This window comes from Enoplosus armatus, chromosome 13 (assembly GCF_043641665.1).
Source record: "Enoplosus armatus isolate fEnoArm2 chromosome 13, fEnoArm2.hap1, whole genome shotgun sequence".
Taxonomy (NCBI): domain Eukaryota; kingdom Metazoa; phylum Chordata; class Actinopteri; order Centrarchiformes; family Enoplosidae; genus Enoplosus; species Enoplosus armatus.
This window is the reverse complement of record NC_092192.1, coordinates 16,767,296-16,782,958: the sequence shown is the minus strand read 5'-3', so window position 1 is coordinate 16,782,958 and position 15,663 is coordinate 16,767,296. Positions and strand designations below refer to the sequence as shown.

The following is a 15,663-nucleotide window of genomic DNA, read 5'->3' as shown; positions in this document are numbered from 1 at the left end:
ACGAACTGAAGCATAAGAAAGAGTTAACATTATCATTTCTTATAAGAAAAATTCCAAATGAATTGTAACACGCTATTCACTATTCTGAACGACAATCTGACCCACATTGCACTTTTTTGGGGATTGTTTTGCTCCCCGAGCTAAATGCAGAGCCAGTGCAGAGCCCCTGCATTTAAATGGAAAAATGAGCTTCACAAGGAGAGGGGTGAGCCACACTCTAATAAAAATCAGCAGTCATAGGAAATGAGGATTGCCATTTCAACTGAAAAAAAAAAACCTTAATTATATAATAAGCCAGCCTACTGGGGGCTGTGCAGGCAAGATAAGAGCACTAGCTGCTCACTGTTTAAAGTCCTTGCAGTTAAACAGCAGTGTCAACTCCACTAGATGTGTGTTTAGTGAGATGGCTTCATTTTTCTGGAGTGCTCTACACGGATATCTAGAGTATGTTTTCAGGTGCTTCTAATGGACCAAACCTGTCTAATAAAGCTCTGATAGTGATATGGTAAACATGGTGACGATGATACAGTTTGTATACTGTGAATGTGTGTGTGTGTGTGTGTGTGTGTGTGTGTCTGCATCAACACATTGGATGTACCGCAGTTACACTCTATATTTCTTTACATGTACTACAAAGACTTCCTCTCAGGCATCATAGGGTTCATGAGCTCATATACACAGATTGAACATTTTCTGTGGCCGGAAGATTTCTCTTCTTAATGCAGCAGTAAACTTTTTCACAGTCTGTCTTTGAATAAGGGTGAGACGGGGGGTTATGTGAAGCTGACAGCAGAGGAGATTGCTGTTAAGAGATCACTGCATTTTTCTTTCTCCCCGACTGCTTTTTTTTCTCTCCTGTATTGCCAGTGTTATTGGCCTTTAGTAGGCATCTGGATTTCCAAAAGACATTTTATTAGTCTGAGTTGCTCTTACTCACAGGGCAAAGGTGGTAAGTCATGTACAGTATTTCTTTTTTTATCCCCCCTGAGTTTAAACCTGCAGATGAGCTCGGGTCAAGCTTTTATATTTCCCCCCTATGCCTCCTTCTCTTGTCTCTCACGCCTATTTTGTTTTATGCCAGCAGACTGAAAAGCTGAAACATGCAGCTGAAAGTATAGAGAATATTTTTGAGTAGGTTCTTGTCCGTATCTATTGATCATTCGATTGTCTGGGTTCAAAAGATGGTGACGTCCAATATTATGTTAATCCTGTGTTACTCTTCTAGTTCAACAGCCAATGTTGTTTTACTAAGTACTCCTCCACATTATGCATGACAACATTTACACTGCAACCTTACTAGTTTATTAGCATGTTGGAAGTATTTCTAGCAGTATGCTTGTTTTGTGTTGTGCATGATTATACAAAGTGAATGTTACTCCTATGCATAATACACACAGCATGTAGATTATATTTAGAATATCATACTGGATTCACCCTTAATACTGGTTGTTTGGAATCATGTTAAACCTAAATCCTGCACCATTCTGTCAGCAAATTAAATTGAATTATGTAGCTTTACACACAGTACGTGTCTGTAACCTGTAACATAAACTGTAAGCAAGTCCTTCGAGACGAACGTATGAATCCAGTAATGTGTTCTTCTGATTTAAATGTGCCCCTTTGAGTCATAGCAAGTAAGAGTTGCACTGATGTTTGTTGGGTGTTTCTGAGCTGCTCTGCTCCCTGCTGTGTTTGTATGCAGGTGCCAACCCGTCAAGGCCCGGAGGTTTCCCTGGTGCGAACAGTCCAGGGCCTGTGGCTGACCTGTACGGACCTAGCAGCCAGGATTCGGCTGTGGGCAACTACATCAGTGCTGCTAGCCCTCAGCCCGGCTCTGGGTTTGGCCCCAGCATCACAGTGAGTAACTCAAGAGCAGACTGTCTGTCGTGTCTGACGGCACCTTGAGCTTAGTTGCCTCTTTTGTCAGAATACTGCTGCCACACCACTGCACATACACATACCTGCACTATATATGCTCTCACGTATACATGTTTATACTACTGTCCATACTGTATAGTGTATACACCATATTCAGCTGTTTATTCTGTATATAATGCCTTACTATTAGCATTACTTGTACTTACACCTGACTTGCACTGCCTACAGTAACTGCTGCACATGTCCATACTGTTCATATTGTATATGTCTTAGCATATTCATAGCTACCACTTACTCAGTTCAGTAATGTTTACTTATATATTACCTCTATACATTCTGTATGTACATACTCTGCACTTAACTGCTTTTTGCACTTCTGGTTAGATGCTAAACTGCATTTCTCAGTACTTGTACTCTGTGCAATGACAATAAAGTTGAATCTAATCTAATACCACCACTGAAATGAGATACTAAGCCAATACACACCTGCCTATGACTGTGATGTTCTACACTAGAGTTTCTATCACAAAGAGTAGAGCTTAGGTCTCTGCTGTCATTGAGGTCAGAGGTCCCATAAGCGTCAGGGTAAACCCCGTCTTAGCTCTGAAAGTTATCTGTGTCAAATGCAAATGTTTACTCCCCTTAGCTGTTGCCCAAATCACCTCACTTCAGACTCTGTGTCACCTTCCCAGAACAAATTTCCTTTATTTTTAGAAACCCATCTGTCCCTGAGCTTCAGTTTGCTCCGTCACTAGGACGATGCTTCCAAGCAGGTTTGTCTCTCCCAGTGTCCTTGTCCAGGTGTAGTTGCTCAGCCAGATGCTGTTGCACATTTCTTATTGCTGATCAGTTAGCTGCAGGTTGCCATGTCAACTCATAAGTGTAAGACTAGCAGGGCTAGTAGAGGTGACCGTAGAGGTGTTGTCAATCAGACTATGTCTACTGCATGGACGTGCTCAGATGTCTGTCCTGGCCTGTGCGTCAGTGTAGGTGATGTGCAGCGACCTGTTAATAATCCCTCCCCTTGCTTTGACTCTAATCATAAAGAAGCCACTACAACAATGCTCAGAAGGCCTCAACCCCAGCGTTCCTGACAATGAAGACACAGCCTTGCAAGATAGCGGTGCTTAATGAAAATTGGGGACTATAATTTACAAAATAGATTCCTCTTTTATTGTAACCTGAAGTGTTGGGTAAAGATAAGGGTCTGAAACTAGCATTTTGGATTTGCTTGCCAAGAGCAATTTAACCAATAAACACAGTGCTTAACAAAATATTTCACCACTATAATAATTCTTAGATAATTCTTGATACCCATTTCCAAAGCTATTTGGTCTACTTACTTCAGTAACACACACTTCAAATGGATCATGCTTGTAATCCATCCATGATAAGTGCAACATAATCTATTCACTAGTAAAGAAAAAAATGTGTTTTGTTAAATTAGCTGTCTACGAAAAGGCAAAGACTGCATGCTGTATAACCCAGACATTCAAATGTTAGCATCTAAATCCAGTCAAATTAAATTTGAGAGACCCTATCTTATGTTTTAGTGTCTTGTTGTCAATGAAAGGACAAGTTTCAAACCCCCCAAAAGAAGACTCAATCATCTATTTCTTTACTTTGCTTGTGTGTTAGTCTACCGTGGACCTCACTGAATAATGAATCTGAAATGTTACCATCTGAATTTTATGGCCCCCAGCAAGGTGCAGCAGGGCTAAGCTCTCAGACTGGCTGCCAGGCTTGTTGGGGCATGTTTGTACTGTTTTACATGACTGAACTGAGTGACACAGTATAGGTTATAAAAATAACACCTGCTTTCTGAACGAAGCTAATTAATGCATGACTTAACTGAGGTGGAATAACAACAAGCCCATTAGTACTGCAAGCGAGCGCTGCAAGACTTCAGGGTGAAGACACTCTTTTCGAACTTTATAGTCCACATCATTAATTTGAATTTCCTGCTACGGCAACCAGAGAGTGCAAGATAGATTCATTTGTGCTGTTTGTGATATTCTTGTAGTTATTTAAGTTGAGTTTAATGCATGTATTTCATCTTGTCTGGTCATGGAATTTTATGGTTGAGCTTTTGTGGTGAAGTGTGACTCACTTTGTGTATTGGAATCACATATTGTGGTTGTGTTTTGTGAGATTACGTTCAGTCAGTGGAGCTAAGTGTAACAGCTTAGCCAGGATGAGGTGAATGTGAGTAGTAATTTTGTCGGCATGGGGTCGTGTCACTGGGAGCAAATGTGCAAATAGCTCAAGGTAAAACAGCACATTTTTAATTTTGATACGTGTGCATAATTGATTTATGATATCCAAACAAAAACAGCTTAACGGGAAAATACATTTTATTGGCTTTTTGCTTCCTAAGCAAAGCCTCTCTTATTAATTGTTTTAGGTCCACTGGCTATCTGCCATAATCTGTTGGTACTCAGCGTAGGAAGCAAAATATTTGTTATGAAAGACCAGGCTGGCTCATTTTCAAGCAGATTTAGCAGCAGATAGTTTACAGATGGAAATGAGGCGATTTGTTTCCATTATTTTCCATTTGTTGCAACAGTTTGCAGGCATAGTTCAGTGCTAGTGAGTTAGAGACAGTGAAAACAAGTCTATATGACAAATACTATCAATTCTGAATAGAAATGTTTGCCTTTTTTTTTATCACATTTTCCTTGAAACAGTTTAAAAGGGCTCATTTATAAAACAGATCAGTGAAGAAAACACTGTGTTTGACTCATATAATCCAGGCCAGGTTTTGTGATCCCCTTACAGAATGTCAAATTGTGTCTGTGATACTACGGACTAAATCACCACTTCAGAATTGCCCAGTGAATCAAACAGAGTGCATTAAAGCAGAGAGGTGATGCGGCAGCCCTGTGACTTTCTGCTCTCGGCGAGATGATCCCTCTATTCAGAACATTAAAATAGGAAATGATTCAGAACTAAAATGTGCTTTATAATTCATTTTTACCGAACTGAATACACGTAGGATCATCATGTGTCACAACCTCATGGATGACTTCAGAGTCACTGACTTGTCCCTCGGTCTTAACGCTCCCGTGATTTTATTAATCCCTTTAGCCAATATCAAAACAGCCACTGTGAAGAAGCTGTAATGAACTTAGCTGTGTTTTTTGTTTTTTTTATGTGAGACAATTAGAGTGCAATTAGCTGATTGAAGTGATAAAGACAGATAATCGCTGCTGAAAGTGCTTCTCTTTTCACTGTTGTGTTTGAATTCAAGGATTTCTCCAGACCTGTCAGAAGCAATATTCACAGGATCCTGATAATTGAGCAACATAATGAAAACCATTCAATACTCAGAAACGCAGTGATCTTACTGAGGGGTGTTTATGATCCTGCTCTCTGCATGCTTTCAGATCAAATCAGCTGTGTATGTAGGCATGAATAGGGATTGTGTGTGTGTTGTTATTATTAGTATTGTTATTATTATTATTATCTCTTTCACATATTTTTCACTCAGGTTATTGTAACCTGAGAAAATAAAAAGATTTGAAGTTACTGTATCTTGAGATCATTCACTATATAGTATATCTAACTCTCTTTAACATCTTTGACCATTACATGAGTCCTACTTCCTGTTGTCATGTTGCAGTGTGTATATAAGGAACCTCTATGATATGTATGACTATATAGTCTCCTGCTCTGCTGCTGAACATGATCAAACTGAATCAAAAAGTTCACAATCATGCTAGCTGACAAAAGTTGATATGATACTCACCTTTCTTTCCTTGAAATGCATACTGACAACAGCACTAACTGTACACTTTTAGGGCCCGTTGATTGCGACAGCTTTTACAAATGGATACCATTGAGCAGGTGGCCGGTTGCCATCTCATCAGAGGTATTGCATTTTATTTACTGTGCCTTTCTCTCTCTAATATATGTTCCATCACTTTATTCATTGTTCATTCACCTCCCTCTAAATGGCAGAGCTGGTAATAAAGTGTGAGTGTGACGGAGGGCCTGTACGATGTCTTAACAATAGAATACAGTAGAAAAGATTTGCAGTCATTCAAACAAACTCCATCATGATCAGTTTGTTTGTGTGACGTACTGTAGGAAAAGTTCATACTTAAGTCACACACACACACACTACCAGTTCTGCAGTTCTTCTTTCTTTTTTCTTATTAACATTTTGAAATGTTTCCATCCTAAAAAAACAGTCTTACACGTATTTAAAAGTGCAAACTTACTTGTCAAACATACAGTATGTCACATAATATTTTTGATGTCATTACTTCACCTAAACTCTCATCACACTTCTTCCCCGCTGTGACTAAAATATCAAATCCGGAACTTTTTACTAACAAGTCAATGGCTTTGAATCATTATATTTCCCAAGCAATAAATGTCTGTGAGGAACCGAATATTTCAGTTTCATCATGTTTATTTTGTCACTGTAATTCATCTTTATTGCTAACAGTGGCCCTCATATGCCATCTAGAAAACCCATTCAAAAAAAATATCTTGAGCTTTCTGTCTGCTTCCAGCTATGTTTTATAGACATGATGTGTGATGTGTGTTGAACTCATATGTGTATGAAGTTCTTTACTGTAATTATGTGCTTAACTTATGTTATGTCTGCAGCATGTTCTGACCGGCTGCACTTTATGATAACTGCTGTCACATTTGTTTCATGCTATTGCGCCTCAGCAGGCAGCAAAAATATGTTATTTGAAAGTCATATTAACCACCACAGATTTCTATCATTAAATGTCACTGTGAATCTTACACAGTTCAGTATTTACAGCAGACAAAATGAACAGATTCTAATGCTGTTGCTGTCCTTTTTTTCTGTATCGCCCAGCAGAGTATATCTGGTGGCCCAGGAAAGACAGGACGAAGTTTCTAATTGGCTTTGTGTGCAGGTGATGCTATCCAACTTCAAGCACTACAGCATCACCGAGGCAAAAAGAACGAAAGAACGGAACCATATGAAGAAGAAAAGAAAACGTTAGTCATCTCAGAAAAATAACAACTGCTGTACTATAATCCAAACCTTCTATAACTTTACAACCTGGTTTGGTATGATGTTTCACGTCGTTTTCATTCACCCTGTTTCCTTCCTCTGTTAGCTTTTGTTTGGATTAGTTTTTAGAAAGTCCTTTTTAGTTTAACCTTAATTTTGTGTCATTTGATTTTTATCTTATAGTATGTTTGTGTAAATGGGTTTCGTTTGAAGTGCGGGGGTCATAGCCAAGAATATCTGCAAGTCATGTCTTCATCTTTGTATCGGTCAGTGTAGAGGAGAAATGATTGGATGTTCCATTCAGTCTCTCCGCAAAAAAAAAGAAGCTCGGTGTGGAGAGACTCGGAGAAAAAAAAATTAAATTTTAAGGAAAAACTTAAAGAGGGTATCTAAGTAATAAATCTTAGTAGCTGTTTTATTTCTTGTGATGTCTCATTGTTAACCATAATTACCTATTTTTGGGCAATACAAAGAGGACTCCAATATTTTTATGGTCCTTTTTTATAAGTGTTGTTTTTGTTGTTTAGAAATATATATATATGCTATAACAAATTTCATATAACTACATTGTGAATTCAAACTTGAGAAAAAGAAATGTAGCTGTACATATTATTCCAGTCACTGCATATAACCAACTCAGTGAGAGAATAGCATATTTTTGTGATGGTGTGTCAAAAAGAAACATGTTATAGCGTGTGAATAGAAGAAAAAGCTGTAAACAGTTATTATTATACTTTTTTCTGCTGGAAGACGGTATAATGACCCCGAGAGACAGACAGAACACACTTGCTCTGTAAATACTGAAGCCGAATAATTTTACAAGTGTCATACCAGCAAATTTACAAACGGCGAGTTAAGTCAATACAGTTTTAAGAACTTAAAAAAAAGAGAAAAAAAGAGAAAAAAGAGCCTGATTGGTATCTTTTGTCTAACTGTTAAGATATCAGTATCATTTCAAAGAGAGAGAGAGAGAAAATAAAAGATGATTAAATCCAAAGCACACTGTACTTAGATGTGAAGATTAGAACTTGAACCAGGCATTTTACAGTGCTCTGTGCATCCTGACACTTTTATACTCTTGAGAGGAACTTGTTAGTTGTATGTTATTGTTTGTTTCATCCTGCTTGTTCCTGATTCATTTTTTTGGAACACAATATCTGGGCTCTGTGCTCGAGCCTTTATGTAATGCTTGTTCTCTGAATCAGTTCTCTCTCTTTTTTTTTTTTTCTTTTTCTTTTTTGAATGAATTAGGAAAGTAAACATTTTGATACCATACCTCAGCCTTTGTGAGTTCTATTGTGGAATCATTGGCAGGTTTAATTTATTTCTAGTGGCAAAAAACAAACAAAACGAAAACACTGAAAGGTAATAAAGCGAGTAATCATTGCACTGTGAGTAGTAAAGTACAGGCCATTTTCCTATTTGCACATGTATATGTTGGCTTTTTAAAAAGAAACGGCCCTGTGCTTTGGGATAGTATGAAGGATTTTAGGGGTTAATGTATTCTCGACTAGACAAACGCTTCAGTGTTTTGAGGCGAGTTAACAGCTTGGGAAATAGTAACTGATATGTTGCAGTGTACACTTGGATTTCTTTATATATTAGACCCATGTCTCATCTAAAGATATTTATACAGGGTCAGAAGAAGACACTGAATTATTCACTATCTGTCGCTACACCAGGTTTTACACAGTATGTGTGGTTAATGATTTTACTCATGACAAACATTTAATAATAATATGCTCCGAGAGTGCAGTCCGGTTTTTAAAATCATTGATGGAATGAATGGTGTGTATTCTGAAGTACTTTACCTGCTGCAGGTGTATTTGTTGTTTTTCATTTTACCCACTTCTTGTCTCATTTCTTTTTTTTTTTTTTTTTCGAAAACAACCAGGTAAAGAAATATGCTGGATACTTCTAAAGTAAATGATATGGAGGTGTGATCAAGTAATAATTTAAAGAGTAAAGAAAAAAAAATACCCTTGTAATGTTCAAATGTAAAAGAAAATAAGAAATACAAAACTATAAAAAAAAAAAAAGAAAGATGCTTCTTTGCTGATTTCAAGTTTAATCAGAGTTTTATTGATACTTTGTGGTTTATATATTAATAATTGTAATATACTATTAAAATGTACTGTGCATCCATTGCTTTTCTCTCTTTCCATTCCCCATCCTCAGAGATCCTACTTCTTTTGTTGATCATTCATGTATTTCATTAGTGTGTAAAGAAATCACAGTTAACTTGTAAACAGAGTGCTGTCTTTGATACCAGTGTAGTGGTCTTTGTTGTTCTCCCTTGCTCTACCTCTCCTTTCTCTCATATTTATCCCTCCCCCTCTCGCGCTCTTTTTCTATCTCCTGTAATTACAAGTAGATGTTATATAGGACTCATTAATATAATACTTGTAGTGAATAGTGGATTTAGGACCAGTCAAGATAGACCTTTCTCTAAATGATCATGTTACTCTGAGATTTGCAGACAATTATTTTGATAGAGGTTCACTGTAATTTATTCCCTGTATGTTTTACTTTTTTGGTTTGGTTTTGCCACTCTCACATGGTTTCAGCTAACCAAAGCTCTCATGGATGAACAATAGAGAAACAGTTGCTGTAAGATGGAATTGTTCACAAGGCATTATTTGGATCCCCACCCTTGAATGTTTTAAAAGGGGTGTGCCATACTACCTTAAATGCTAATGCTAGATATGCAAAACTTTTGTTTTTGATCATTTTTTTTAAAGAGGGACACGAGCTATAATCATGGGAAAAGATTTTATGTAAAAAAAAAAATTTCATATTTTTTTAAGGAAACATACCAATGATTACCACAGTAGTCGTAATATCAGGCATAGTGCTGTTAGAAATAACCTGTTTTATCTTTTAATGTTTGTACACTTTGACAAAATCCCAGTTATTTTTAGATAATACTGTTTTTGATCTCTTATTTCTCTCAAAACTTGTATTGATAATTCTAATAATTTAGATTCTGGGAATTAGTTTTCGTTTTAACCAATGTTGTTCACACATTTGGACAGTATAGAGGCATTACTGTAGGAATAAAAGGACTGCAAAAGACTCCATTAAACAGAAAACCTAAAGGAATATTAGCAGGTGTTAAATGATGGGGTGTGTATCAAGGCTGATTAATAGATAAAGTCCTGACGTTGGACCAGCACCCTAAAGCTGTGATTCATTGCTAAACTAAATCAGAGCAGAAAACACAACATTTAAACTTGAATTTAAATGCTCAAGGTTTCCTCAAAAAACACCATGTTAAAGGTGTCAAAGTCCAGTATTCAGACCTGTTAGATTTACACAAGCAGCTGTGTTTCATGCGAAAATGAAACCTATAATAAAGCCAATTCAATTCAGGAGCTCAAGCTGTGTGCACACTCCAACCACAGACTGAGTTACTCTTAGAGTGTAATTTCAATTAAACATAATTTAGGTTTGATATTGGTTATTTCATTTATTTCTCCTCATGGGGTCTTAAAATTGAATACTGTTACATTAATAAATAACATTAGTGTCGATTCATTCTTCTCATCCAGTATAGACTGTCAAATTACATACAGTTTGTACAGTAATGGCAGCTCTGTTAGTGACAAATTATTCCACTGAATCCAGCAAGTATACAAGACATTGTGTTATTTAAAAATAGGCCAATGATCCCAAAAGACAATGTCAACATGTTTAGCAAGTCAAATAATATTACAAGTTATTGTAAAATGATAAAAGTAATTGTAAATCCCATTGGACAACACAGGATATATATAGTATTTACCCAAAACTATAGAAAAACACAGGAAAGCTAAAAGTCATTAAAAAAATAAAGTATTAATGCTTATGTTCGCCTCATTTGCACATTTCTAGCCTTTTTCAACAGTAAAAAGCCAATAGATATAATAGGACTCAGTTATTTAAGTGTACCAACTTCTGTGTACGTTAAGTTTTATTGTGACAGGATAAAAGGAAGTGTCCTCCTTTTCATTTGCACCATTGTCCCTTGAATCTATCTGAATATTTGATCAAATAACATAAACTGTAACTCAAGAAGCTCATTAGGAGCTGTAGTTGATTCCAATTTGGTCACCATTTCATCTGATAAACCAATAACAGTGCAACAAGTGTAAAATACATTGTTTTGGTTATTTCACTGTTGCAGCGCCCGGTGCCTCTTAGACTATGATTAACCCTGTTTTGACAAGGTCAAAAAAGGTCAAACTTGAAATGGCTCATTTTTCCAATCTGAAAATTGACCCTTCTATTGTTTTGTGATCCTGTAGCTTGGACTTTAAGGTAGCATGGCTCTGTTGCTGTAATTTCATTTTATCTTAAACTGACAGCAGTTTACAGCTGATGAATGTTACACATCTTAGTAGACTAGCTTATCCATTTTTGGGGAGAGGGGAGGGGTCTTGGTTTAAGAAAAAAAATAATCAAAAAAGAAAAAAAGTCAACCTGGAAGGCGTTGACATTTGTAGTGTACTACCGTATCCATTTAAACTTGAATCTTGAGGCAAGTGCTAGGCAATGGCCAAACAATTGATCCCATCCGCTCGTGGGGGAAATCCCACCCTGAAACCACGCGCACGCGTGAGATTTCTGTCGCCTTGGATTCAAATCTGTTTTATGAATGTGAACAACTGTCTCCCAAAAGCTGGGACATCAGACAAGGACTGTTTCAGGCTCTGCTCCATTTCCAATTAATCAGACTGACTTTGAAGGCTCATTGACCGATCTTGAGCATTTATACCCAAAAGAGGCTTATTCATAGTGGTGCTAATGGTTTTAAACCAGACAATGTGCCCTTATCTCTGAGAGATACTGGATACTGTCACAGTGACCACAAAGTTAGTCTCCAGCGCCACCATTTATAGCGTCGGCTCTCTTGTGTTCCAGATATAACAAAGATCAGCTTCATGTTCACAAATCCAGACTGAACTCTTCGAGGTGACAGAAATAGCACGAGTTCAACTGTACTGTCGTGTTTTAGGGTGAATTTCCCCTTCAGTCCAAACCATTGCCATCTCACCCACGCTCATTGCTAAATATATACATGCAATTGCAATATATATGTGTATAGATGATTATATACTTGCAATTTGTCACTCATTTGAACTTGTCTGAACAACGTTAGACTGGAGACCTCAGCTGTATAACAGAATATCCCTCACACAGCTACACCCAGGTTCATATAGTCATCATTATTAGCTTGTGTTCACCAACACGCGAGTCCACCCTGGCGTGTTGTCGAGTTTGGAGCAGACCGCATGGCCTAGAGGGGAGCCTGGAAGCTCTTCAGACTGCATGGACGGCAGTGTGAGGCTCTGCTGTGCTTCCATGTTTCTGCAGGCTGAGCACAGAGCTCTCTTCACTGCTGTCTGCCCATTCCTAACACTTGCCCCTTTTTTTTATGTTAACCGACTTTTTATGGCGAGAGACAGACAGACTTGACTGACATCTGAAAGCATCTTTCAGGTTATCATATGGCTTGCTTAAGCCTTGTTGTAAAATATACACACACAAAAAAAACCCTAATAATAATAATGGATGGGGGTCTCTCACATATCAAATGTGGAAAGTCTAATTTTATATTTGTATTTTCAAATAATAATATTGACAAAAGATGTCTGTGAAAGGTTTCCATCCTCTACTGTGGTCCAGAAATTGATGTGTCTGTCTGGAAAATAAATAAAATAAACTGAATTGTTATATTACTTGTTTTCACTGTTTCATTGTATTTTTATTTTTTTGTAATATATTTGCTAAAAAAAAGATTTTATCTCAACATTTCAATATCACATGTAGTGAACCATCACATTAAAGAGACATTCACTTTCCATAGTGTTTTAACAGCTGCTGACATCCCATACCTGGATACAGACACAGTGTTGTTGTGTGTACTGAGCTGGGCTTTTTCTTTTTTTTTATTCCACATTGTCACTCAACCACACACTCAGCACATCGGCGCCGGGATCCTTCAAGGTCACTCATAAGTCAGCAGGATAGACAGAGTCTGAGCACTGAGGTGCGTTTGGGGAAGCGGTGAACAAACAAAAAGCCGGCGTGTAATTCTGCTGCCCCTCAGTGGTCTCTCCCAGAGCTGGGGAAGATGGCAGCGCGTTCAGGAAAAAAGGCTCGGCATCCACCGGTGCGTTATTTTCCATGGGCAGTATCACACGGAGAGCATCAATATTAGCTGAGGCTCAGTGTATAAACGGCCGAGGGTGTGATGAGTGGATGAGCAAACAGGCTGCTGCATGGCGGGTCTTTTACAGCCGCACAATAGTAGAGACGCACTCATAAAGTATTATGGTTCACCTTTGATGTGTTTGTCACAGTGTGATCAGCCCTGCTTGTACTTGAGATGGAGAATCAATCAATTCAGATGCCAGAAACAAAATTCATGTTTCGAGGTGAACAAGAAGAATGAAAAATTGAAAATGTAAAAATAATTTTAAAAGAAATCCTGTTTCCTAAAGATTAAAATCATGCCAGTCCTTGACAGCTGGTTTCTAACTGGATAGTTCCTTTTTACACTAAAGTGACTCTAGTATGTAAAATACACCTGTATACCTCACATACTGTATACCTTCTGACAACACCAGACCTAGCTAAGTATTATAATAATTGTGTGATGAGTGAGTGTTCTCCTCCAGATTCAAAATATCTTTTCTTACAGTGGTACAGATGATGATTGTAAACATAACGTCACTGTTGCACTGAAGTCCTGGGATCAGGATTTTGAGTGTGGGTGCTTGTCAGGTGAGACCAGCCGTCTGACAGCTTCATCACTCATTCAGACACGGTGATCTATAATTCTGACTGGGATCGATACTGTTCCCAGCTCTGTTTTTCAGAGCCGAGGCACAAGAAGTTTAGATCACACCGCAGCTATGTTTGTGTTTTGTGTTTGTGTAAGTGAGCGCAATGATAATCCAACTGACAGTCTGGACTATTGTTTCACTTTTACAGAAGCTGCTTTTGATTTTGTTGGCTTTCTCTGATAGACCAGTGTGGAGCCCAGTCACAAGGTATGTGCATACATAACATACAAACATTTCAAACACACAGACCATCATGTATGAACACAAAATACTGCCAGTCAAATGTTTTTGGACGCCCAGTAATTCCACATTTCTTGGTTAAATTAGAATTTGCTGTAAACTTTAATATATATAGATGTAAGCACACTTTGCAAGTAAAACACAGTAAAACATTTGCAAATGAGAAATGTGTTCAAATGGATTGAAAAATGTAGCCTTGTGATTTTATTATATTACATAAGTTTGTTATTAACCTACAGCAGATCTGTCCAGATCCTGGTCGCTGTAATTAGCAGACAAATTCACAGTTGATGCTCGTGTGTTGTTTTTTTTGTTTTTTTAATGTACGCCTAACTGGTTGACCTTTCCAGTCCACCTGCCTTTAATTAAGTGCTAATTAAAAGTGCCATTACGATCAGAGAGCTCGACACTCGTCGGCCCTCAAAACACAAGGATCCAGGTCTTTGGTGGAGCACTGCAAGACAATCAGCCGTCATTATGGGAGCTAAATGTCAGCTCGCAGCAGAGAAAAGGAAGCTGTTATTAATCTGTGGAATCAAAGTTAGTTTTAAAGAGAAAATGTTGGAAGTGATATTTGAGCAGCATGGCATACACAATGAAAATGTATCATCTACATTCATGAACAATCTATATTTTTAGAGTACTTGCAATAATTTTACATTTATATTGACACTGAACCAAAAACACAAAAATGTAGGTTTTCACCAACTTTTGATTGGCAGCATACGTACAGTGACACGCATAAACTTCACCCAATATGTGTGCGTCGAGCCGCATGTCAGCGGCTCATTTGATGGCCTCACCTCGTACCAGCGGCTCTGTGTAAATTTCCCATGGGCCAGTGCTAACAGGCTGAATGTGACAGCTCCTGGCAAAAACACAAACAAGCCACAGTGTGCAGGAAATGCCACTGCAAGGATGCAGCATGGCGACGACGCTCGGGCCGCTGTGGAGGTGTAATGAAGAAGTGCTGGTTCAAGAGGCGGTCTGCTGCCACCTCCGTGTGCGTCAGCCTGAGAAGCAGAGGAGAGAGCTGAAGAATACCTGGCTGCCATGCATATTCATGCTGCGATGTGGTGTTGCAGGAGACTAACAGCCCCCCCCGTCTCCGTCCCCCGTCCCCGTCCCCAGCCTGCGAGGACACCTCAGGGCCCCTCAGCATTTATTAACGGTAATTAAGAGCTAGTCTGAGATGCTGGCATGTTTAATTGCCAAAGCAGGAAGGTTAGATATAGATGAAAATTACATCTATTTATATAGTACATCAGCCTAAATAATCAAGCTGTGTTTATACCTTGAAAAGAAAGGTTAGGAAGCATCCAGGATCCTCACACAAGCCTGGCATTGTAGGAATTCAAGTGCAATAATGAGCAATGTTCAATGGATATGCACTTAATTTCATGTGCATCACTAAATTATCTCCCCGCGCAGCCATGTAATGGTTGCTCCTCTTTTGAAGCGGAAAATCTTTTTGACAGAGCTGTGTAATAGAGTCAATAGTTGATGGGAAGACTGCTGTGGATGGGGAGATGAGGCACTCAGGTGGCTCTTCCCTCCCAGACTCCAGGCCTAATGTAGCCTTTGGCATGGAAATTGACGTGACATTGATGGGCACTCTCCCGCCAGCAGAGAGTCATGCGCCTGCACAGCCTTCCAATTCACTAATAATTGCTGATTAAAAACTAGTTAAGAGTCCATGAAAACTCAAATGTGCAT

General features: G+C 38.3%; 1 protein-coding gene across 1 annotated transcript in view; it reads left to right on the top strand.

The window, feature by feature from the left end:
* LOC139294986 (RNA-binding protein Musashi homolog 2-like) overlaps positions 1-6,760 on the top strand; it is a 218,135-nt gene extending 211,375 nt beyond the window's left edge. Inside the window, exons 13-14 of the mRNA XM_070917022.1 lie at positions 1,703-1,857; positions 6,716-6,760. Coding sequence (XP_070773123.1) covers positions 1,703-1,857; positions 6,716-6,760 — 200 coding nt within the window. The remainder of the gene's footprint in view (positions 1-1,702; positions 1,858-6,715) is intronic.
* Positions 6,761-15,663: the final 8,903 nt, after the last annotated feature.